This window comes from Dipodomys spectabilis, unplaced genomic scaffold, assembly GCF_019054845.1.
Source record: "Dipodomys spectabilis isolate Male_0828 unplaced genomic scaffold, ASM1905484v1 ptg000002l, whole genome shotgun sequence".
NCBI classification, from domain to species: Eukaryota; Metazoa; Chordata; class Mammalia; order Rodentia; family Heteromyidae; genus Dipodomys; species Dipodomys spectabilis.
The window spans coordinates 45,590,491-45,613,986 of record NW_024870679.1 but is presented as its reverse complement, the minus strand read 5'-3'; the positions used below and the strand labels follow the sequence as shown (position 1 = coordinate 45,613,986).

The following is a 23,496-nucleotide window of genomic DNA, read 5'->3' as shown; positions in this document are numbered from 1 at the left end:
TTCAGCTCAAGGTAAGGGCTCTACAGCTTGAGCCACAGCACCACTTCCGGCTTTTTTCTTTTTGCTTATGTGGTGCTGAGGAATCGCACTCAGGGCCTCATGCATGCAAGGCAAGCGCTCTACCACTGAGCCACCTTCCCAGCCCCTCTCCTCCTCTTTCTTCCTCATTTCTCCCTCTTCCTTCTCCATCCTTTTATTTATCTATTTTTGCAATGGTCTGTGATCTTTTTTTTTTTTTTTTTGGGTCCAGTCGTGGGCCTGAACTTTGGGCCTGGGCACTGTCCCTCAGCTCTTCAGCTCAAGGCTAGCGCTCTACCACTTGAGCCCCAGCGCCACTTCCGGCTTTTTTCTTTCTGCTTATGTGGTGCTGAGGAATCGAACCCAGGGCCTCTGACATGCAAGGCAAGCGCTCTACCACTGAGCCACCTTCCCAGCCCCTCTATTTTTGCAATGGATAGAACTTAGGGCTCACCCATTCTAGGCAGGCACTTTACAGACCATTCCCACAGCCTGAGATTTCTTTTTCAGCCTGACACATTTTAAGTATAAGAGTAAGAGGGAAGAAGAAGCTGATGTGGTAATGTGTGCTTGTAATCCCAGCACTCAGGCTGCTAATCTAAGGCAGGAGACTCAAAGCCATCCTGGGATGTATAAGATCCTATCTCAGGAAAAGGGGAGTGATGGTGCTGAGGATGTGGCTCAATAACAGAGCTTTGTCTGGCATGCAAGAGGCTTGTGGTTTGCTTTCTCTATTGCACACACACACACACACACACACACACACACACACACACACACACACACACACACACACACACACACACACACACACACACACACACACACGAGGAGGGGGTGATCCTGACTCCAGTTTGTCTTTTACTTAGGAAACCTGATTGCAATCTAATATCTTTTACTGCTCAACATAAATCCCTCAGGCAGGGAACTTACATGTTTGCCTTTCCCTAAGGGGAAACCACCTACCTTCCACTCTTTGCCTTTGCCTGCTGTGATTATATTTCTTCACAGATCTCCTCTTAATCTCCCATGGAATTGCCATTCAGAACTAGGACAGCCAGACATCTCTGCTTGGAAATATAATGTTAAGGATCCATTCACTCCCTCCCCTACCTGGCCAAGATTTGACTCCTCTATTTTTGTCAAATATCAAGCAGTACAACGCAGTCCCTGCCCTCAGAGCTTTGAATCTCCATGTGTTGAGAGTCTATAACAGTACAGAGCACCTATGTTTTCCTGTTACAACCAGGCCATGCCACATATCAGCATCAATTACATGTTCATTAATACTTGGTCATCAGTATTTCTTTCACGTAGGCCCACTGACCTAGGAAGGGGACAAGTTTGGTTTTTACATAAGCTATAGTCTATTGGATATAAGATATTGCTAAATTGTGTGTGTGTGTGTGTGTGTGTGTGTGTGTGTCCATCCAAGACCAGGACTGGAACTTGGGACCTGATACTTTCACTCTGGCTGATGTTCTACCAACTGAGCTACTTTTCCAATCCCAAAATTTTGTTATTTTAAGGTCCAGAAGAACTTGGTTTTAGTGTTCTTTTCCTTTCTATTCTTTGATCAAGCTTATTCTCAAAATAGTTTCTTCTATGAAGGATGGCTTCAACCTAGGTTCCATCTTTGTTCTGGTATATACTAGCAATGTGGCCATAAGCAAGCTGCTCTGTTTCTTCTTTTGTAAACTTAAAGTAAAAATATTACATTGCATTCTGTGAAGAATAAGTGGGATTCATGCATAAAACAATGGGCAGCAATATATGCATAACACATGTAGCATAAAGTTTGGTCTGTTATGGTAGTTAAGTGTACACTTGGCTTCTCTTCCCCATAGACTTCTGTGGTTTCACTGGAGATGCAGAGGTAACTTCAGCTCAAGAATAATTTACAGTGTTGAAACATTTTTTGTTATGAACTGTTGGGAAGCATTTTCTTCTTGAAACCAGGTGGTAAATTGTTGGGCTCTAAGATAGTCCATTGAAGACTTGCCAGCTCCCCCAATTAGCTGAACTGTTGTATTAACACTAATGTGGAATGTGAACCACCTTTGTTAACTCCGTGTGTATGTATATGTGTGTGTTTGTGTGTTTGTGTTTGTGTGTGTGCATATGTCTGTGTGTGTGCCAGTCCTGGCTCAAGGCTCTCTACCACTTGAGCCACAGCTCCACTTCTGGCTTTTGTTTTAATTGGAAATAAGAGTCTCTGACTTACCTGCCTAGGCTGACTTTAAACCATGATCCTCAGATCTCAGCCTTCTGAGGAATTTAGAATTACAGGTGTGAGCTGCTATAACTGTTTTAAAATGAAGATATTTGTGGTCCCCTGCAGGGGTTCCTGCAACACCACAGGTAGTGTTTCAGACTCATCCTTGGCTTCCTGTGACTTCTTTAGTCCCTTAACAGTGGGCATTTGGGGCACCAGGCAAAGCTGAGGGCTTTGACAGCTAAAGAAGAAAAGCTTGTTATGCTGGAAGAGGGGTAGTGAGGGTAAGACAGTGAACATCTGTCGAATAGCTGCTGTGTACTAGTTACTGTGGTGGGCTTTTTTGGTTGGTTGGTTTGTGTTTCCTTTTAGTTTGGTGTGAGGTTTTGAAGTTGGGGCTTCCTATGTAGGCTCAGTACCATTGGAACCTTTTCTACAGCCCCTTTTTCTTTAGTTTTTTTCTTAGATAAGGTCTCACACCTTTTGCCCAGGGCCAGTCTTTGAACCTCTTAGCTACACTTCCCTACTAGATGGTATTATAGACATACCCCACCCTGCTTGACCTCTGGGATTTTAGACATGATTTTGTATTTCACTTTCATAATCTTATAAAATAGATACTCACACAGATTTAAAAAACAACAACCCTGAGTTGTAGAGAACACTCAGTGGCAGTGTGGTAGAACTGAGATATGAGGTAAAGACTTTCTAAAGGCCAAGTCTATACTTTCTGTAGGAAACTACTTTCTCAGACTGTAAAGTCAGATGCTGAGACCTGTAGGCTGTGAACAGAGCTGAGAATTGAAGGGGCAGGAGATAGCATTAGTACAGCCTTGGGGGAGGGGATGAGCTATGGGAAGGATGATGAGTGTGTGAACTTGGCTCTTATGGCTGGTGTGCAAGTGCTATTGAAGAAATGGGGTCAGTTCAGAGCTCTTACATTTCTGCTTCAAGCAGTTTGGTTACCCATTTTGGGATGAAGAAATGAGCTCAGTGTCAGTATAGGGGGTCAGTTTTGGTATGGAGGAAGGCAAGGAAGTCACCTGTAATGGGGAAGAAGGGTAAGTCTTCTAGCCATAATAGTCAGCATTCATCTGTCCACATGGCCTTTCTTTATTGAGTAGAGGATAGCAAATATTTGTCCAATGTAGTTTTCTCTTCTTTTCTTTTTTCCAGTTGTGGGGCTTGAACTCTGGGCTTGGTTGCTGTCCCTGCGCTCTTTAGCTCAAGGCGAGTGCTCTACTGCTTGAGCCACAGCACCACTTCCGGTTTTCTAATGGTTTATTGGAGATAAGAGTCTCACAGAGCTTCCTGCCTGGGCTGGCTTTGAACTCTGATTCTCAGAGCTCAGCCTCCTGAGTAGCTAGGATTTACGGGCATGATGAGCTACGGGCACCCGGCTCGTCCAGCAGCTGGCTTGTAAATGGAGTTTTCTGAGTATCATCTTTTTTTTTTCCCCCAGTACTAGTCCTGGGGCTTGAGCTCAGGGTCTGGGTGGTTTATCCCTGAGCTTCTTTTGCTCAAGGCTACTAGCACTCTGTCACTTGAGCCATAGCTCCACTTACAGGGTTTTTCGGTGGGTGAATTGGAGATAAGAGTCTCACTAATTTTCCTTCCCCTGCTGGCTTTGAACAGCTATTCTCAGATCTCAGCCTCTTAAGTAGCTAGGATTACAGGCGAGAGCTACTAGCATCTGGCAAAATTTTTTTTTGTTTGTTCTTTGTTGGTGTGAGGCTTGAACTCTTGGCCTGGGCGCTGTCCCTTAGCTCTTCAGCTCAAGGCTAGCACTCCACCACTTGAGCCACAGCGCTACTTCTAGTTTTCTGGTGGCTTATTGGAGATAAGTCTCACGGACTTTCCTGCCTGGACTTTCCTGGCTGGCTTTGAACCTGGATCCTCAGATCTCAGCCTCCTGAGTAACTAGGATTACAGGCGTGCGCAACCCAGCGCAGCTAGTGCACCTGGCAATTTTTTTTTTTTTAACTTGTGTTTCTTGGAGTTCAGGGTTTAATTTTCTCACTATTGCTTATTTCCTCTACTTTTCTCTCTCTGGTTCTGTTGACTTCACAGGGCAGTCATCTTTGTTAAGTATTCCTCTTATTTTAGAGCTGCTGGGAACACTTTTTAAGTCATTACCCACTCTCCGGGAGGCTCAGGCTTCCTGCCCAGTAGTAGCATAGCTCTATTTTTTGGAGTCTTAGCACGCAGTGTGGTTAGCAACAGCTGTGTGAGGTGGTGCAAGAAAGCTGAAGTTGCCTGTTGAGTCTTAAGCTCTCTTAGAAAAACAAATTTTCTTTATATCCTGTGGAGTGTTTAGTGACATTGAATTCACTACATAGATATCATTTTGATAAGTAAAGTAATTATGTGCCACCCCTCCCTGAAGTCTTTAGATTCCCTTTGGGTGTCACCTCTGGCTTCTCTTAGTCACCCTGTCTAAGTTGCATTCTTTCCCTAGTGTGCTGAACCCACTCCTTATCAATTCAGCTTCCCAAGCCACCTGGTTCCTATCTCTTTATCTGTTTGGCTCTCCTCTTGATTCTGGGCCTCTTAGTAGCAAGGTTTTATTTTTTAATTCCTTAGCACAAAATACAATATAATTCTCAGAGCCTGAGTTTTGATACTTGTGTGTTCAACTTCATCTGCTTTAAAAGTCTCCAGTGTTGTAATACTTCCTATGTGTAATCAAGAAAAACTGCATGGATGGTTTTGTAACTTCCTGTTCTGATTCAGCTTGGAGAGGTTTAGTTTTCCCTTTTTACTGAAATTTGGTGCTATTTTAAAAGAATTCTGAAAGATACCGAGTGGCTATTTGTATTAACTATTTCTTTCAGATGAAGTGAAAGATTATTTATTTAGCTTGTATAGGGGTACTTTTGATACTCAACTGTCTACCCCTGTTTTGAATACAAATACTTTCTCAACTTGTATCTTCTAATTATCGGTCCTTAGTCTTTCAAGTTTTCTTGAAAGTGTAGTTGGTACTTACTTCCTTACACTTTGGCCACTGCCCCACTCTTGTAGTGATCTTATTAAGCTAGAGCAGCTAGTTGTTGTTGTTTTTGTTTTTTGATCAGTTGTGGGGATTGAACTCTGGGCCTGGGCACTGTCCCTCAGCTCTTCAGCTCAAGTCTAGGACTCTACCACTTGAGCCACAGCACCGCTTCTGGTTTTCTGAGTGGTATATTGGAGATAAGAGTCTCACAGACTTTCCTTATCCCGGCTGGCTTTGAACTGCAATCTGCAGATCTCAGCCTCCTGAGTAGTTAGGATTACAGGCATGAGCCACTAGCGCCTGGCTGTTTTTGTTTTTAGACAGTATTTTACTTTGAAGCCCCATAACCCAGCCTAATTTCAAACTCACTGGCTTTGAATTTGTGATCCTTCTGCCTCAGCCTCTGAGTGCAAAGATTACAAGCAACTAAGAATACTTGATCCATCTTCTCTGCTGCATTTACCTAGTTGACCATCCTCCTTGATACACTTACTTCTCACCACTTGTGGTCCTTGTCACTACTTCCATAGCATTGGAAAATGTGAATGGAGCTGGGTGTAAGTGGCTTACACTAGTAATCTTAGATATTCAGAAGGCTGAGATAGGATCACTGAAACCAGTTAGACAGACTCCATGTCCAGTTAACCAGCAAAATGCTATGCTGGTTGGTGGTGTGTGGCTTACATGGTGGAATGCCAGTTGTGAGCAGGAAAGCTAAATGAAAGTCTGAGGCCCCTAGTTTAAGTCTTAGAACAAACAAAAACAACAAACAAAAAGAACCAAAAAGAAATGTGGATGCATCACTGCTTCTCCTCAGGCTAATTTCTGAGGGTATGTTGTCAGTGAACCAGTTAAGCCTCGTCCTGTTCTTCTGGAGCTTACAGTATAGCCAATGAGTAGTTGTTCCCCTGTGTTGAATTATTTAATTCAACAAATATTTATTTAATGTCTATTATTTTCCAGATACTGTTTTGCCTGGCAACTATAGATAATGATGTAATATGTTATTTCATCTTAATTTTATCTCCTACTTTAAAGAGAAACGGTCATTCTGATTATCCATTGGGAATTAGTTCCAAAACTGCACCTCCCATGCATACAAAGTACATGGATGTTCAAGTTGTATTTGCATATAATACACACATACATATATCATCTTTTAATTACTTACATTATCTAATTCAGTACAAGCACTAGTAAATAGTTGTTTTACAGGCTGAGAATGTGGCTCAGTGGTAGAGTGCTTGCCTAGCATTTATGAAGCCCTGGGTTCGATTCCTCAGTACCACATACACAGAAAAAGCTGAAAGTGGTGCTGTGGCTCAAGTGGTAGAGTGCTAGCCTTGAGCAAAAGAAGCTCAGGACCAGTGCCCAGGCCCTGAGCTGTATTGTTTAGGGAACAATGATGAGGGGGAAATTCTGTACAAATTCAGTAGAGGCACAATTTTTTTCTAAATTTTCTTAAATTAACATACATTAGTTGTACAAGAGAGGTTTTGTCCTTGTATGTAAATTCCTCACATGTAAATAATGTCTTTCATTAACCTTCCCCTGTCACCCCCATCTTTTTCCCCTTTCCTAAAACAATTTCAACAGGTCTCATTGTCCTGTTTTTATACATGCAAATAAACTGTGCTCACTATATTCATTACCATGCACTGCCTTTTCTTGCCCTCTCTCCTCCTGTTGGTGCCCCCCATCCAAGCCTATTAACTTTACTGTTTTCTTAGTCATGTATTAATTGTACCAAGGGGGTTCACCATGTTATTTTAGAAATACATATATTTTGTTTTGCTCACAATAACTTTATGCTTCTCTTACTTCCTGTCCTCTGTTGTCAGCAGCTTACATCATGTCCCTTCTTATGTTATATCTATACATAGATGTATCATAGTTTGAAATTATTCACCTTCTCTCTTCCCTTCCTTTTTTTTTTTTTTGTCAGTTGTGGGGCCTGAACTCTAGGCCTGGGCATTGTCCCTCAGCTCTTCAGCTTAATGCTAGCGCTCTACCACTTTAGCCACAGCACCACTTCGGGCTTTTTCTGCTTATATGGTGCTTAGGAATTGAACCCAGGGCCTCATGCATGCAAGGCAAGTTCTCTACCACTGAGCTACCTTCCCAACCCTTCCCTTCCTTTTTTCCTTCTACACAATCCCTTAGTTACAGTCTTGTGTGCATGACACATAGATAGATAGATAGATAGATAGATAGATAGATAGATAGATAGATAGATGTAGTTATATATACATATATGCATGCCCTTAAATGTGTGTGTCTTTTTTTTTTTAAAGCTAGTCCAGGGGCTTGAGCTATTCTAAGCCTGGGTGCAGTCCCTAAGCTTCTTTGGTTCAAAGTTAGCACTCTACAACTCTTCTACTCTAGCTTTGTTCAAAGCTAGCACTCTACCACTTCTGGCTTTTTTTGGTAATTTACTGGAGGTAAGAGTCTCATGAGCTGGGCAGGAAAGTCCATGAGACACTTATCTCCAATTAACCACCAGAAAATTGGAAGTGGTGGTGTGGCTCACATGGTAGAGCATTTGTCTTGAGCTGAAGAGCTGAGGGACAGCACCCAGGTCCAGAGTTCAAGCTCCACAACCGACAAAAAAAAAAAAAAATTAGGGACTTTCAAGATCCCAGCAGCCTGAGTAGCTAGGATTACAGGTGTGAGCCACCAGTGCCTGGCTATGTGTGTCTTTTAAGACTAGCTTCCACATATAGTTGGCCTTTTGGACTTGGTTTATCTCCTACAAATGAATTTATTTCATTTTTTTATGGCTGTATGATATCTGATGTGTATATATATACCATATCTTCTTTATTCGTTCATCTATTGTTGGGCACCTTGGTTGATTTTGCGATTTAGCTATAGTGAACAGTGCTGTAGTAAAGATGGGTATTCAGGTATCTTTCTTGTACATTATTATCTATTCTATTGGATACATGCACAATGGTGCTGTGCTAGGGTCACAAGTACATCTATTGATAGTTTTCTGAGGCACTTCCAGACTGATTTCCACAGTGGTTACACTAATATACATTCCCACGAGAAGTTTAAGAGGGTCCCCTCCCAGCCTTGTTTGTTTTCTTTTCCTCCCTTCCTTCCTCCTTTCCTTCCTTCCTTCCTTCCTCCCTTCTTTCCTCCCCCCCTCCTCCCTCCCTCCCTCCTTCCCTCCCTCCCTCCCTCCCTCCTTCCCTCTCTCTCTCTCTTTCTTTCTCTCTCTCTCTTTCTTCCTTCCTTCCTTCCTTTCTTTCTTTCTTTCTTTCTTCCTTCTTTCCTTCCTTCCTTTTTCTTTCTTGGTTGGTTGTTGGGCATGAACTCAGGGCACTGTCTCTGAGTTTTTCTCTCAAGGCTAATGCTGTACGACTTTGAGCCACAGTGCCACTTCCAGTGGTTAAAGTCTTACAGACTTTCTGAAAGCCTGGGCTGCTTTGAACCATGATCCTCATATCTCAGCCTCCTGAGTAGCTAGGATTACAGGCATGAGCCATTGGTGCCCAGCTAAGACTGATGATTTTTTAAGTGATTATTTTATATCCTGCTACATATCTGAAGGCATTTATCAGATGTAGAAATTTTTGGTAGAGTCCATAGACTCTGTTAGGCATAGGGTCATATCATCTACAAATAGGGATTATTTGACTTCTTCTTCCCCTATTTGAATCTGTTTAATTTTTTCCCTCCCTTATTGCTCTAAAAGAGTAGTGTTTGCATACAACCTATATACCTTTTCCTATATACTTTAAATCATCTTTAGATTCTTCATGTTACCTAATACAGTGTAAGCACTAGAGTTGTTGTACTGTATTATTTGGAAAATAATGGGGAGAAGTTCTATACATAGCACAGACAGTTTTTCTAATATTTTGATGCATAGTTAGCTGAATCTCTGCCTAGAGAAGCCCCAGATAGAGAGCACAGAAGTCATGAGATCCTATAATAAGGATGCCTATTCTAGTTTGGAGTGGGAATAAGTACTAGTTGCATACTAGCCCTTAAGACAAGAACACGTAACAGAAGTTTGATTTGGCCAAGTACATAAACTCAGATAGAGCAGGGCAGAGAGGCAAGAAAGATAATTATTTGTTGCAATTATTTACCTACTAAGCAATTACCAACTGCTGTAGCATTTTAGGAATGAACTTCTAAGGTAGTATGGTCATGCACATCTGTAATTCCAGCTCTTAGGAGGTTGAGGTACAAGGATTACAGGTTTGAGGCCAGTCTCAGAACAAATTCTAGGTTAGCCAAGACCAATAAAACAAACAAAAGAATGAAATCTACTGTTATCACTCATCATTGCCATAAGCTTTATGATTGGGACATATCTCCTTTATTGCTACATGTACAGTCACTCTTCCTGACTGATCAGTGGTTATTTTGAAATCTCTACTTGGCAGCTTGGAAGTGGCTTTTAGTCTTGTTGGGAAGTCAGGATGTATGCAGAGAGGAAAATTACCAATATAAGCTAAGTGTCAAATGAGTTGTTATTGGCATTTAGGGAAGGACACTATCCTGTCGACATAGAACGGTTATAGAAAGACAGGGAAACTAAGAAAAGCAAATAAAGCATCTGGGCATTTCTAGTCAAGGCAGAGGAGAGAGAAAAGTCTAGGAAGTAGGAATTAGAATTGCAATTGGGGAAAATTATGTTGTTGCCTTTAGGCCTAGACATAGCCTTCTACTGGCTTGTTATTTAGTAATAGGGCAAAAAAGTTATGTCATTTAATATCAGGCTAAGGAATTGGGACTGGATCATTTGAGCAGAGATGGTATGTGTGGAGCACTGTTTTATTATATATATATATATATATATATATATATATATATATAAATTTCTTTTCTGCTTTTGGTACTGAGTATGGAACCCAGGCAGGGTATACTGCTTGCTAGGCAAGTGCTTGTCCACTAAACTGCATCTCAGTCTTGGGCTGCTTTAGAACCCTAGCCTGACTTCAAAACTAGGCCCTGAGACCTGAGATTAAAGGATGAGGAATTCAGTTTTATGGATACTTACTAGTATACCTGTGTGGCAGTGGGAAAGGCAAGCAGTGAATAGGTACCTCAGAAACCTGAAGAGTTGTGTAAGGTTAGATTGAGTGTTAGACAAGTGAAAGAGAGAGAGGGTGGAGGAGCTAGGCGGAGTCTTGGCCTCTCTCTTCACTCCTACAGATTTTGGTAGAGGCTGTGGCTCATTGGCCAAATCTATCAGCTGCTTGCTCATTGTTTTCCTTCCTTCCTTCCTTCCTTCCTTCCTTCCTTCCTTCCTTCCTTCCTTCCTTCCTTCCTTCCTTCCTTCCTCCCTCCCTCCCTCCCTCCCTCCCTTCCTCCCTCTCTTCCTTCCTTCCTTGTTTTTTTTTTTTTTTGAGATAAGGTCTTGTGCAACCTTGGCAAATCTTAAACTCACTATCCTCCTGCATGTACCTCCCAAGTGCTAAGAGTACATGTGAACACCATCATACCAGTCGCTTGATTTTTGTATAGCTATAGAACTAAGAATCCTTTTTACCTTGTTTGTTTGGCAGTACTGGAGACTGAATCTAGGGCCTTGGGCATGCTTGATAAGTGTACAGCCATCAAGCCACATTTTTAGCCCTAGTTTTAAACATTTTTAACGATTTGTTGTTGTTGTATTGTTGTTGCCACCGCCGCGGGTCCTGGGGCTTGAACTCATGGCCTGAGTGCCTCTTTGGGTTCAAGACTAGTATTCTACCACTTGTGCCACAGCCCCACTTCTGGCTTTTTCTGAGTAATTTATTGGCTATAAGAGTCTCATGGAGGGGCTGGGAAGGTGGCTCAGTGGTAGAGTGCTTGCCTTGCATGCCTGAGGCCCTGGGTTCGATTCCTCAGCACCACATAAGCAAAAAGCCGGAAGTGGCGCTGTGGCTCAAGTGGTAGAGCGCTAGCCTTGTGCTGAAGAGCTGAGGGACAACGCCCAGGCCCAGAGTTCAGGCCCCACAACCGGACCCCCCCCCCCCCCAAAAAAAAAGAGTCTCATGGAGGGCTGGGAAGGTGGCTCAGTGGTAGAGTGCTTGCCTTGTGTGCATGAGGCCCTGGGTTCCATTCCTCAGTACCACATGAGCAGAAAAAGCCAGAAGGGACACTGTGGCTCAAGTGGTTGAGCGCTAGCCTTGAGCTGGCAAGCTGAGGTTCAGGCCCCAGGACAAGCAAAAAAAAGAAGAAGAAAAAAGAGTCTCATGGACTTTCCTACCCAGGCTGGCTTCAAACTATGATCTTCAGATCTCAGCCTACTGTGTAGTTTAGGATTATAAGTGTGAGCCACTGGTGCCTGGCATCTTTAATTTTTTTTTTTTTTTTTTTGGGTCCGGTCGTGGGGCCTGAACTCTGGGCCTGGGCACTGTTCCTCAGCTCTTCAGCTCAAGGCTAGCGCTCTACCACTTGAGCCACAGTGCCACTTCCGGCTTTTTTCTTTTTGCTTATGTGGTGCTGAGGAATCGAACCCAGGGCCTTGAGCATGCAAGGCAAGCGCTCTACCACTGAGCCACCTTCCCAGCCCTAATTATTTTTTTAATAGAAAGAAGATGGCTAAAAACATTTTTCAAAAGACTCCATATTATATAAACTTCAAATGTCACTGTCCATAAATTTCTTTGAACATAGCCTTGTTGTTTTATGTATGTCTCCAGTTACTTTATTATTCAGTAGTAGGGTTGAGTAGCTGAGACAGACCATGAAATCAAAAGAAAACTGTTTCTCCTTGATCACACCCATTATTTTCCATTTTTGTCTTTGAAACTGAATGGCTCTGAACTACCAACCTTATGCTTTTCTCTCCATCCAGGTGGTTTTGTGTGCTGGGAACCAAATTCAGTTATTGTATACCAAGTAGTCATTCTACCACTGAGCTAAAGCCCTTACATATACAATATTGCCTTTTCTCTTTTTTCTGTTACTCCCTAGATCTTCCAGGACATTTCTCCCTTAAAATCTGCTCCAGATCTAGCACCAACAGGATGGTGTAGGTCTGTAACCCTAAGCTAGTTGGAGGTGGAGATAAGATTACAGTCTAAGGCAACAACAACACCCCCCCCCCCCCTGCAGAAACTGCCCTATCTGGAAAACAAAACAAAACACTAAACCAAAAAGGGCTGGAGGCATGTGCTAGAGTACTTGCCTAACACATGAAGGTTGAGTTTATAACTCAATATAGCCAAAATCAAAACAAAGCAAAAAAATTAGTCTTATGAAGAACACCACAAGTCCCCTTGTGCGTTTGCCTACCATCTGGACTCTTTCCACTTCCTTTTTTATTTATTCACTTCCATCCTGACCCCTGCCCCAGTCATTTGTTCGTGAGTCTTGCTGAGTCACTAGTGAATTCCTAGGTGTGATCCGCGTGTTTCCCCAGTCCTTGGCTTCCTTATTTTCTCTGCCATTTGACATTTTGATCATTTCCTTTTCATCGACACCCTGTTTCTTTTGGCTTCTATGACATTCTTTGCCTCTATGCTTCCTTCTCCCACTTACTCACCAAAGGCTTCTCTTCTTTCACTAGTAGGTTGAATTTTAGTAGCTTTGGGGGCTGCCTTTTGTCCTCTTATGAGAGCTATTACTTCATTGGATATTGGGTATACTTGATTGGTATATATGTCAATTACTATATTAAATGCTTTACATAAATTATTCTTAATAATATTCTTTGCAACAACTAAAAGAAGATAGATTTTTGGCCCCTCTATAAGTAAGGAAATTGAGGCTCAGTAAGTTTCATTTTTGTAACTGGCAGAGTTGGGCCTTATACCTGAACCTGATACTTAGTATTGTGTTACAAGTAAAGTCAGCTGTTGACTGTGTACCAAAGGCTTCTGCCATTAGAATCTTCATCGTTGTCTTCTTCATCATCTTCTTCTCCTCCTCCTCTTCCTCCTCCTCATTCTTCTTCTTCCTCCTCCTCCTCTTCCTCCTCCTCTTCCTCTTCCTTTTCCTCTTCCTCTTCTTCCTCTTCCTCTTCTTTTTTTTTGTGCCAGTTCTGGGGCTTGAAATCAAGGGCTGGACACTGTCCCTGAGCTTCTTTTGCTCAAGGCACTCTACCACTTGAGCCACAGTGCCACTTCCAGCTTTTTCTGTGTATGTGGTACTGAGGAATTGAATCCAGGGCTTCATGAATGCTAGGCAAGCACTCTACTGCAGAGCCACATTCCTAGCACCCTATAAAGTCTTCTTTTGCAGCCTGTATGTTCATGTGTATATTAGACATTTCTTCCTGGGCCCATTCAACCCATAGTGGTAGCCTCACAATTTATATTGGCCTGCAGGCCATAATTTTGAGAGTTGATCTTAGCTTCTCCACTTTGCCGCTCTCAGTCCTCAGCACCCCGTTGTCCCTATGGCAGCTGGTCACTTTATTCTTAATTTCCATGGCATTCATGTCATGATGTTCACTATCACCTCCTTCCTTCCTTCCTTCCTTCCTTCCTTCCTTTCTTTCTCCCCCCCCCCCTTTTTTTTGGCAGTCATGGGGCTTGAATGCTGGGCCTGGAAGCTGTCCTTGAGCTCTTCAGCTAAGGCTAGCACTCTGCCACTTGAGCCACAACACCATTTGGTTTTCTGGTGGTTAATTGGCGATCAGAGTCTCACAGATCTCCCTGCTTAGGCTGGCTTTGAACCATGATCTTCAGATCTCAGCCTCTTAAGTAGCTAGGATTATAGGCGTGACGCCCAGCTATCACAATACTCCATTTGAGCTGACCTCAAACTCTCCATCCTCCTCTCTGTTTCCCAAGTGCCAGGATTACAGGCATTTGCCATCATGTCCAGCTTTTTGTTTTTCTTACTCCATCCAATCTCTCACATAGTGCCATTTTTTGTGGATAACGATACCTACATGCGCAGTTGTCCTCATGCTTATTCCCTCTTTCAGGGCCTTTCTCTACTGGATTATCTGAAAAATACCTTGTTAGCTCAGCTAAAAACAAAAGAGTTAAAAAATATTCGAATCAGAACCAGGCACTGGTGGCTCAGGCCTTTCCTAGCTACTCAGGAGGCTGAGATCTGAGGATCGCGGTTCAAAGCCAGCCCGGGCAAGAAACTCTGTGAGACTCTTATCTCCAATAAACCCCTCAGAAAACTGGAAGTAGCGTTGTGGCTCAAGAGGTAGTGTGGTAGCCTTGAGCTGAAGATCTGAGGGACAGCACCTAGGCTTAGTTCAAGTCCCACGCCCAACCCCTCTCCCCCAAACAAATTTGAGTCAGAAACATCTTTTGTCTCTGGGTTTTCATTGATTCCATTTTAGGAGGGGTTAGAAGATCATTGAAGAACACTTATGAACTTAAATCTAACTGTACCAAAAAACCTTCGCTGTGATGTTTATAATACCCATATAAAGTAGTTTGATCAAATTTGCCCCATCTAGATAACTTTTAGCCCCTCTACTCCCTTCTCCCTTCTTTGTTTTTTTTTTTTTTTGGGGGGGGGGTCCGGTCGTGGGGCCTGAACTCTGGGCCTGGGCGCTGTCCCTCAGCTCTTCAGCTCAAGGCTAGTGCTCTACCACCTGAGCCACAGCGCCACTTCTGGCTTTTTTCTTTTTGCTTATGTGGTGCTGAGGAATCGAACCCAGGGCCTCAGGCATGCAAGACAAGCGCTCTACCACTGAGCCACCTTCCCAGCCCCCCTTCTCCCTTCTTTTAAATAGTTGTTGGAGGGTTTTATTATGCCATTTTCATTACATATATTACTTTTAGAATATTCACATATCTGCCCTGCCCATTAACCATCCTTCATCCCCCTTTTACAGTCACGTCATTAAAGTTCCTTTTATATTCCCAAAGTACTGTGTATGTGTGTGTTTGTTTGTAGGCTCAGAGATTTTTGTCTTTTCTCCATGATACTGAATTTGTTGTCTAAGGCATAGTAGTTCAGTAGCTGTTAAGTAAATAGCATCAATGTACTATAGTACATAAAGCTGGAGACACGGATTGCTGCCTTGGAGAAAGATTAGGACTTGTACATACCAGTGGGGAGTGCTGGCACAGACCCAATACTTAGGAAGAAGACTGAGGCAGGAGGATTGAGTCCTTGAGCTATGTTAGGGAGACAACTACCACCACCCCTTTTTGTTGTTGTTGTTGTTGTTGGTTGTAAGGCTTAAACTTAGGGCTTGGGCTCTTTTGCTCAAGGCAGGGTTCTACTATATTGAGCCATAGTGCCACTTTTGGTTTTCTGGTGGTTAATTGGAGATAATAGTCTTATGGACTTTCCTTCCCAGGCTAGCTTTGAACCTGATCCTCAGACCTCAGCCTCCTGAGTAGCTAGGATTAAAGGTGTGAGCCACTGGTGCTGGGCGGGAAGACTATTTCTTAAAAATTACTTTAAAAAAGCCCCAAGATTTGTGCATACAAAGATGTTGTTTAAAGCTAGACAATAATACTAGCATATGTGTGTGTGTATATATGTGCGTGCGTGTGTGCGTGCGTGCGTGTGCGTGTGTGTGTGTGTGTGTGTGTGTATGAGTCCTGTGAGATAGGCAGGAAAGGTATTTATACTTGCATTTGAGAAATAAAGAACCTGGAGCTCAGAAAATTCAAATGCCTTGTTCAAGAGGCAAATTTTAGACACCTCTATTTAGAGGTTAGGAGAGAAGAGAGTAGCCTCTCAGAAGAGACAGTCCTGTGGCACTGCTGTGTTGAGAAGTATGAATTTTCAGGACAAAGCACTGGTATATCAGTGGATATATTTGCAGATAATCAAGGACATTATGGGTGGGTGAAAGAGGCTGAGTACCAGGCAGTTCAAAAGAATAGTTTCACACAGTGCAGCCAGTTTGCCAAGGAGCACATGGACATTGAGGGAGATGGAGGCTTGCATGTAGCCCTGCCATTTCCTTCCATGTCAAGAAGTTCGTAGTGAGCCAGGTTCCTGTAGCTCACAAGTATAATTCTAACTATTCAGGAGGCTGAGACCTAGAGGATTGAGTTTCAAAGACTTTAACTAACCAGCAAAAACCCAGGCTGGAGGAGTGGCTCAAGTGGTAGAGCAACAGCTGAGTGAAAACAGGAGGCCTTGAGTTCAAGCCTCTATACTGAGAGCATCAGGCTGATGATCTGAAAAATGCTACATACTTTCAGATATTCCAAGAATTCATGATGCATTTTCATTTCTTTTGAGGATTTGAAAATAAGCAGTGGCAACTATTCAGAGAAATCCTGAATACTGTCTGTTGATTAGTTATATCAATTTCAGGATGCTTTAGACTCAGTATTACATTGGTCAGCAAATATCTTTAACATTGGTCAATTCTAATCAAGTTGGAGTGCCAGAGGGAAAAAAATTTAAATCACACCTTAAAACAATGTGAAGATTTCATATGAAAACATATACTTATATGTCAAGAGATAGATGGACAGCAGTGTGTAAAACCACTGTCACTTCAAATACTTACTATGCATTGTCTATGTGTGCTTTGAACAACAAGAAGGTTTCTCCCATGCCCTTGGAGGTGGTTTTCTGTGTTTATGATGGAAACCCATTTGTATTTTCTCCAACATTTCCTGGCAGCTGAATTCAGAAGGAGGTAAGTGTGGGCAGTCATTTTGCCCCATTGATGAGGTATCTTCTGTCTGCCAGGTGAAGCGGTACCAGTGCACCTTCGAGGGCTGCCCCCGTACCTACAGCACAGCAGGTAACCTGCGCACCCACCAGAAGACTCACCGAGGAGAATACACCTTTGTCTGTAATCAAGAAGGCTGTGGCAAGGCCTTCCTCACCTCCTACAGCCTCAGGATCCACGTGCGAGTGCACACGAAGGAGAAGCCATTTGAGTGCGATGTGCAGGGCTGTGAAAAGGCATTCAACACACTGTACAGGTTGGCCTCTCCTCCATGGCTTCACCAGCTTCTGACCCTGCTCTAACCTGTGGCTGCCAGCTGTTACCTTCAGCAAGAGAGATAATTCACCGTTGTGCTTCTCTATGGGACATCTAGTAGTGGAAATGCTTTAGGCTGAGTAGTAATAGTTCATCTCTGTTTAGATTTTAGAGCTCATGGAGTGACATTCTGGCCTTGGAATTTTAGCTAGTGTAGAGGAACTGGTCCCCTTGGAACAGGATCTTCATTCTAAATCTTCTGTAATTTTTTTTTCCTCCTTACCCTGAAGATAATTTCTTTCTGTCCTGAGAAATGGGAAGTTGTGAATGGATGACTATTTCTCCTTCCTCTGTTTGTATCAGGAGACTTACACTAGTCTCCAATATTAGCTAGAGAAAACAGTAATAACAGTAGCTAATACTTTGAAAGCACACAGAATGCTGGGCTCAAGTCTTAAGTGGTTAGGTAAGTAGAAGCATTTCTGTAGCAGACTTAATCCAGTAAGATGTAGGGTGGAGGTTTGAAGCCCAGCCAGTGAGTAGTCACTATTGCACTGTTTATTTCTCTCAACCTCTTTTTAGTGGATACTAATATACCCTAGATATGGGATTCATAAGTACTTGATCCTGCAGTACATTAGGCTGCACAGGAGGTTCTGTAGTACATTATACCATAGGGCATTTCTCTGGGATGTTTTGCAGGTTGAAAGCACATCAAAGGCTTCACACAGGGAAAACGTTTAACTGTGAATCTCAAGGCTGCAGCAAATACTTCACCACACTCAGTGATCTGAGGAAGCACGTTCGAACCCACACAGGAGAAAAGCCATTTCGGTAGGTCTTACTGTTCTCTTGTCAATGAACAGGTATCAGCAGGGTGTCTTGGCAACTCTGAGGAGTTTGCAAGTAGAAAAGGAAAGCTCCCTATACTTGTTCATTCTCTGGCAGTGTTGCCTTGGCCCAGGATAGCGGGAGCCAACTGCTACACATTAGAGGATTATAGATGGTTCCAGGAGCACCCACTCTGTGGATGGCACCTTCCTGCCTCATCCTTCCACTGTATTTTCAGAAAGTATTTGTTGACTCTCATGTGGGATAGGTACTTTTATGAGTATCAGGGAAATATGAAGAAGAAAGCTCTCCTTTGAACCACAAGTTAGTACATAGTGTCTGAGACTGTGAGATGCCCACAGTGGCTTGAATATTGACTGCCAATGGTTACTCTTTTTTTTTTTTTCTTTTTCAATGGTTACTCTTATCTCCAGTTAAACACCAGAAAGCTGAAAGTAGAGTTTTGGCCCAAGTGGTAGAGTGATAGCTTTGAGCAACTGAGCAACTAAAAAACCTGAGCCCTGAGTTTAAGCCCCAGGACCAGCACACACACACAAAATTGTCTCCAGAGACAGGTCTTAGACACCAGTTAAATGGAATTGAATTCTTTCAAATTTTTGAATTCTTAAATTTTGCATTTTTGAGTCATGATCCTTTTAAAGGCAAGTATGGTTAGTTTTAGTTTGTTACAGCTGCTGCTCTGAGGCTTAGTGTATTTTCCCTCTGTAAACTGCTGAGGGGATTCTAATTTTGTATTTGCTAGGCTGGCAACTCAATCACTTAAATCATTTCTCCACCTAGCATATATTTGTTTATTGGTTTATGTGCTGGTCCTGAGGCTTGAACTCTGTGCCTTGATGCATTCCCTGATCTGTTTTTGCTCAAGGCTAGCACTCTACCACTTGAGCCACCGCTCCATTTCTGGCTTTTTATTAGTTAATTGTAGATAAGAGTCTTACAGACTTAATTTTGAAGCCCTGGCTGGTTTTGAACCACAATCCTCAGTACTCAGCCTCCTGAGTAGCTAGGATTACAGGCATGAGCCACTGGTGCCTGGCCATCCTAGGTTTTCCTGAAGATAAAACCTAGAGAAATGTTTTACCTGAGCTTGCCTAAAACCACAATTCTTTCTCTAGATATCAGCCTTCTGAGTAGGATTACAGATGTGAGCCATGAGCACCTTGCTTGGACTCTCATTTCTACTTAGACCTATGCATTTATTTTTTAAATGATTAAAACTGCTATTTTTCTTAAATATTAGATAGGACTTTAGATATAGTGATTATTATAGATCATTTAAAATTAGAATGTTTTAGAGTTTTCTGTTTAAAGAAATATTTTGATTTATAAGAAAATGCATTTGCTCATACATGTAATTATTGGATGTTTACCATGTAGAGAATTCAATTACATGTGAAGGGCTACATGAATCCTGCCTTCAGTGACATCTCAGTTTAGCAGAACAGATGGGAAATGTACACAGAAAGAAATAAGAAGTAAGAGATGCCTGAAAGAAGCATGTAGATAAATGCCTTAGTAGTTCTAAAGAGGGAAAGATTACTTCTAGCCTTGGTTATCAAGAAAGTAAAGGAGAGGACCCAGCATGGGGGTGAGTGCCTATAATCCTAGCTATAGGAAGTTGAGATTGGAAGGATGGTGGTTGACAGTCAGTATAGCAAAAAGTTAGCAAGATTCCATTTCAACAAGCCAACCAAGTATGTTGATCCAGGTCTGTAACTGCAGCCTTGTGGGAGATGTAAATAAGGAGGATCTTGCCATTCAAGGTCAGCCAGAGCAAAAAGCAGGAAACCCTATCAGAAAAATAACTGAAAAGGCAAACAGCTTAAGGTATGGCTCAAATTTTTTTTTTTTTTTTTTGTCAGTTGTGGGGACTGAACTCTGGGCCTGGGCACTGTCCCTCAGCTCTTCAGCTCAAGGCTAGTGCTCTACTACTTGAGCCACAGTGCTACCTCCAGCTTTTTCCGCTTATGTGGGGGAATCAAACCCAGGGCCTCATGCATGCAAGGCAAGCACTTTACCACTGAGCCACCTTCCCAGCCCCTTGTTTTGTTTTGTTTTTATCAGTCTTGGGGCTTGAACTCTGGGCCTGGAGTTCAAGTCCCACAACCGACCAAACAAAAAGTCTCACAGACTTTTCTGCCCGGGCTGGCTTTGAACCCTGATCCTCAGATCTCAGCCTCCTTAGTAGCTAGGATTACAAGCATGAACCACTGGCTCCTGGCCTATAAATTTGATCATTTTCTTTCTTCCTTCCTTCTTTGTAACATCTACCAAGACTCTGTCTTTGTATTTGTCTCTTTCCCTACCGCTATCCCTTCCTCCCTTCCTTTCTTCCTACCTTCCTGTCTGTCTGTCTTTCTTTTTGTTTTTTTTTTTGGTCGGCTGTGGGGCTTGAACTCTGAGCTTGGGCGCTGTTCCTGCACTCTTCAGCTCAAGGCAAGCGCTCTACCACTTGAGCCACAGTGCCACTTCCGATTTTCTAGTGGTTTATTGGAGATAAGAGTCTCACAGACTTTCCTTACCTGCCTGGGCTGGCTTTGAACTGCGATCCTCAGATCTCAGCCTCCTGAGTAGCTAGGATTATAGGCGTGAGCCACCAGCAACCGGCTCTTTCAATTGTTGTTGGTCATGGGGCTTGAACTCTGGGCCTGGGTGCTCAAATTTGGTACATGCCTAGCAAGCATGAGTTCAAACTTTAATACTCTAAAGAAAAGACAGAATTTCCTTTTGGCGGATTTAATTTTTTGATATTAGGCCCTTGTCTGATGCATAGCTAGTAAAGCTCTTCTCCAATTCTGTGGGTTATTTTTCTTGCTAGTTATGTCCTTTGCCAAGCAGAAATTCTTCAGTTGATGCAGTCCTATTTATCCAGTCTTTCTTTGATTTGTTGTGATTCTGGATCTTAATTTAGGAAGTTTCAACTCATGTCTAGGAGTCCTAGTGTTTCCCCTATTCTTTCCTATAATATTTTCAGGGTATCTAGCCTTACATTGAGGTCTTTGATCCATTTGGAATTGATTCAGATACGGGGTGATATATAAGGATCTAGCTTTGGATTTCTGCATGTGTATAGCCAGTGCTGCACCATTTGTTGAAGAGGCTATCTTTCTTTCATCCAGTGTTTTTGGCTTCCTTATGGAATATTAGGTGGTTATAGGTCTGTGGGTCATTTCTGGGTCTTCTATTCTATTCCATTGCTGCTCAGGTCTGTTCTTGTGCCAATACGAAGCTGTTTTTATTACTATGGCTTTGAAATAGAGTTTGAAGTTTGGTATTGATGTTTCTCCAGCACTGTTCTTCCTGCTAAGGATTGTTTTTGCTATATAGGGTCTTCTATTATTCCATATGAATTTTTGAATTGCTTCCTCTATATCATTGAAGTATGTTGTTGGGATTTTGATGAGTATTGTATTGAATTTGTAGATAGCTTTGGGCAGTATTGCCATTTTCACAAACCCTCAAAATTAATAAAGGGCTAAAAATTTAAGAGAGACTTCTCAGAATAAGAAGCAAGGTTGGAAAGTAGACACATGAAAAAAATGTTCATCATCTTTGGCCATAAAAGAAAGCAAATCAAAACAACATTGAGATTCTACAGTTAGAATGACTATTATCAAGAAAACCAACAATAACAGATGCTGGCAGGGATGTGACCGAAAGAGAACACTCCTACACTGTTGGTAGGAATGTAAACTTGTTCAACCATTCTGGAAAGCAGTATGGAGGTTCCTCAAAAGACTAACCATAGAGCATCCCTATGACCTAGCAATTCCCCTCCTGGGCATTTATCCAATTAACCCCAAACCAGGCCACACTAAAGCTATGAGCAACAATCATGCTCATTGCAGCATTGTTTACAATAGCCAAGATATAGAATCAACCCAAATGTCTCTCAGTGGATGAATGGATCAAGAAAAGGTCATATATATACGCAATAGAATTCTATGTTTCCATCAAAAAGAATAGTATTGTCCTATTTGTAAGAACATGGAGAGTTGGGGCTGGGAAGGTAGCTCAGTGGTAGAGTACATGCCTTGCAAGAACATGGAGAGTCTTAGAAAAAAATTATATTAAGTGAAGTAAGCCAGACCCAAAGAAGCATAGGTTGCATGGTTTCTCGTTTCTAGTAAATAGAATGTATCTATAAATCTACAAGTAAACACAATGGATGATAAAAGACAAAAAATTATAATTGGGCATGAAAAATCAAACAGGACTCTAAACATTCACACAGTGAGACCAAAGGGAGCATATTCTTAGGGGAGGATCACAAAGACTCAATAGCTATGTGCCTATGATCCTATAAAATGATATTTATCAAAATGAACTCCAAGAAATGGAAACAAGGGTTTTTTGGTTAGTTTACTTTTTGTGTATGTTTGTTTTTGTTTTTGTTTTCCCTTTGTCTCTGTTTTTGACTTCTGTACTTTTTGTTTTGTATATAAGTTTATCTGTTTTGGGGTGGGTAAGAGGGAATACAGAAATGGTTGGACAGGCTGGGAAGGTGGCTCAGTGGTAGAGCCGCATGCCTTGCATGCCAGAGGCCCTGGGTTTGATTCCTCAGCACCACATAAGCAAAAAGAAAAAAGCTGGAAGTGGCGCTGTGGCTCAAGTGGTAGAGCGCTAGCCTTGAGCTGAAGAGCTGAGGGACAGCGCCCAGGCCCAGAGTTCAGGCCCCATGACCGGACCCAAAAAAAAAAAAAAAAAAAAGAAATGGTTGGACAGGGTGAGCTAATGAAGCAGTAATATTCATTAGAGACTATGTTGAAAAGGAACTATACAACTTGTGGGTGAAGGGGATTGGGAAGGGAAAAACTTGGAGAAAAAGAGGGAAGAGGTGATACTGTTCAAAAAGAAATGTACTCATTAACCTGACTAATGTAACTGTAACCCCTCTGTACATCACTAGTCATTGGCTACTTTGTTACATGGCTATGTATTAGGTACAGTATGTTTTCACGTTGTATGTCAAGCTCCCTGTATACTTCAAAACTGCTCCTGTCTCAGGCATGTGCCACCATCACCCAGTTCTCCCTATTTGCTATATGTCACTCTCAGGAGATTTTTCATATGAATTTTCACTGTCTATAATAGAGTTCTGTTTAAGTGAAGATAAAAAGGATTTTTTTTATTAGAGGTCTCAACATGTACTTTACCTATAGGATAAGAAATACTTACCTTAGTTTCTTAGCCCAGATAAGCCACCTTTCTTTTTCAAGGCCCACTTTGTTATCTCCTAGTATTTGGAACATTTGCTCTAGCTTGCATTTACAAATGTTAAGGTTGAAGGTCTCTTGGCTAACAAGTTCTGTTTCTCTTTGCATGTACACTTTAGATGTGATCATGATGGCTGTGGAAAAGCATTTGCAGCAAGCCACCATCTTAAAACTCATGTCCGTACACACACTGGTGAGTCTCTCATTTTGACCTTTATCCAGCCTATTATTGACTGTTTCCCTAGCACTAGGGAGAGAGTGAGCCTTCACCTCATCAGTTTAGCCTTCACCTGAAAGGATCTGAAGATGGGACTCAGGAAATAAATCATAAGGAACAAGTGTTTTACTTTGTATTAAGTTTTAGAACTGTGATAAT

General features: G+C 42.2%; 1 protein-coding gene across 3 annotated transcripts in view; it reads left to right on the top strand.

Moving 5' to 3' along the window:
• The window catches only part of Mtf1 (metal regulatory transcription factor 1), a 47,926-nt gene that overhangs the window by 8,900 nt on the left and 15,530 nt on the right, over positions 1–23,496 (top strand). For all 3 annotated transcript variants that reach the window (XM_042674927.1, XM_042674918.1, XM_042674936.1), the window contains exons 3-5: positions 16,815–17,053; positions 17,755–17,886; positions 23,240–23,313. In XM_042674927.1, the coding sequence (XP_042530861.1) occupies positions 16,815–17,053; positions 17,755–17,886; positions 23,240–23,313 (445 nt within the window). The remainder of the gene's footprint in view (positions 1–16,814; positions 17,054–17,754; positions 17,887–23,239; positions 23,314–23,496) is intronic.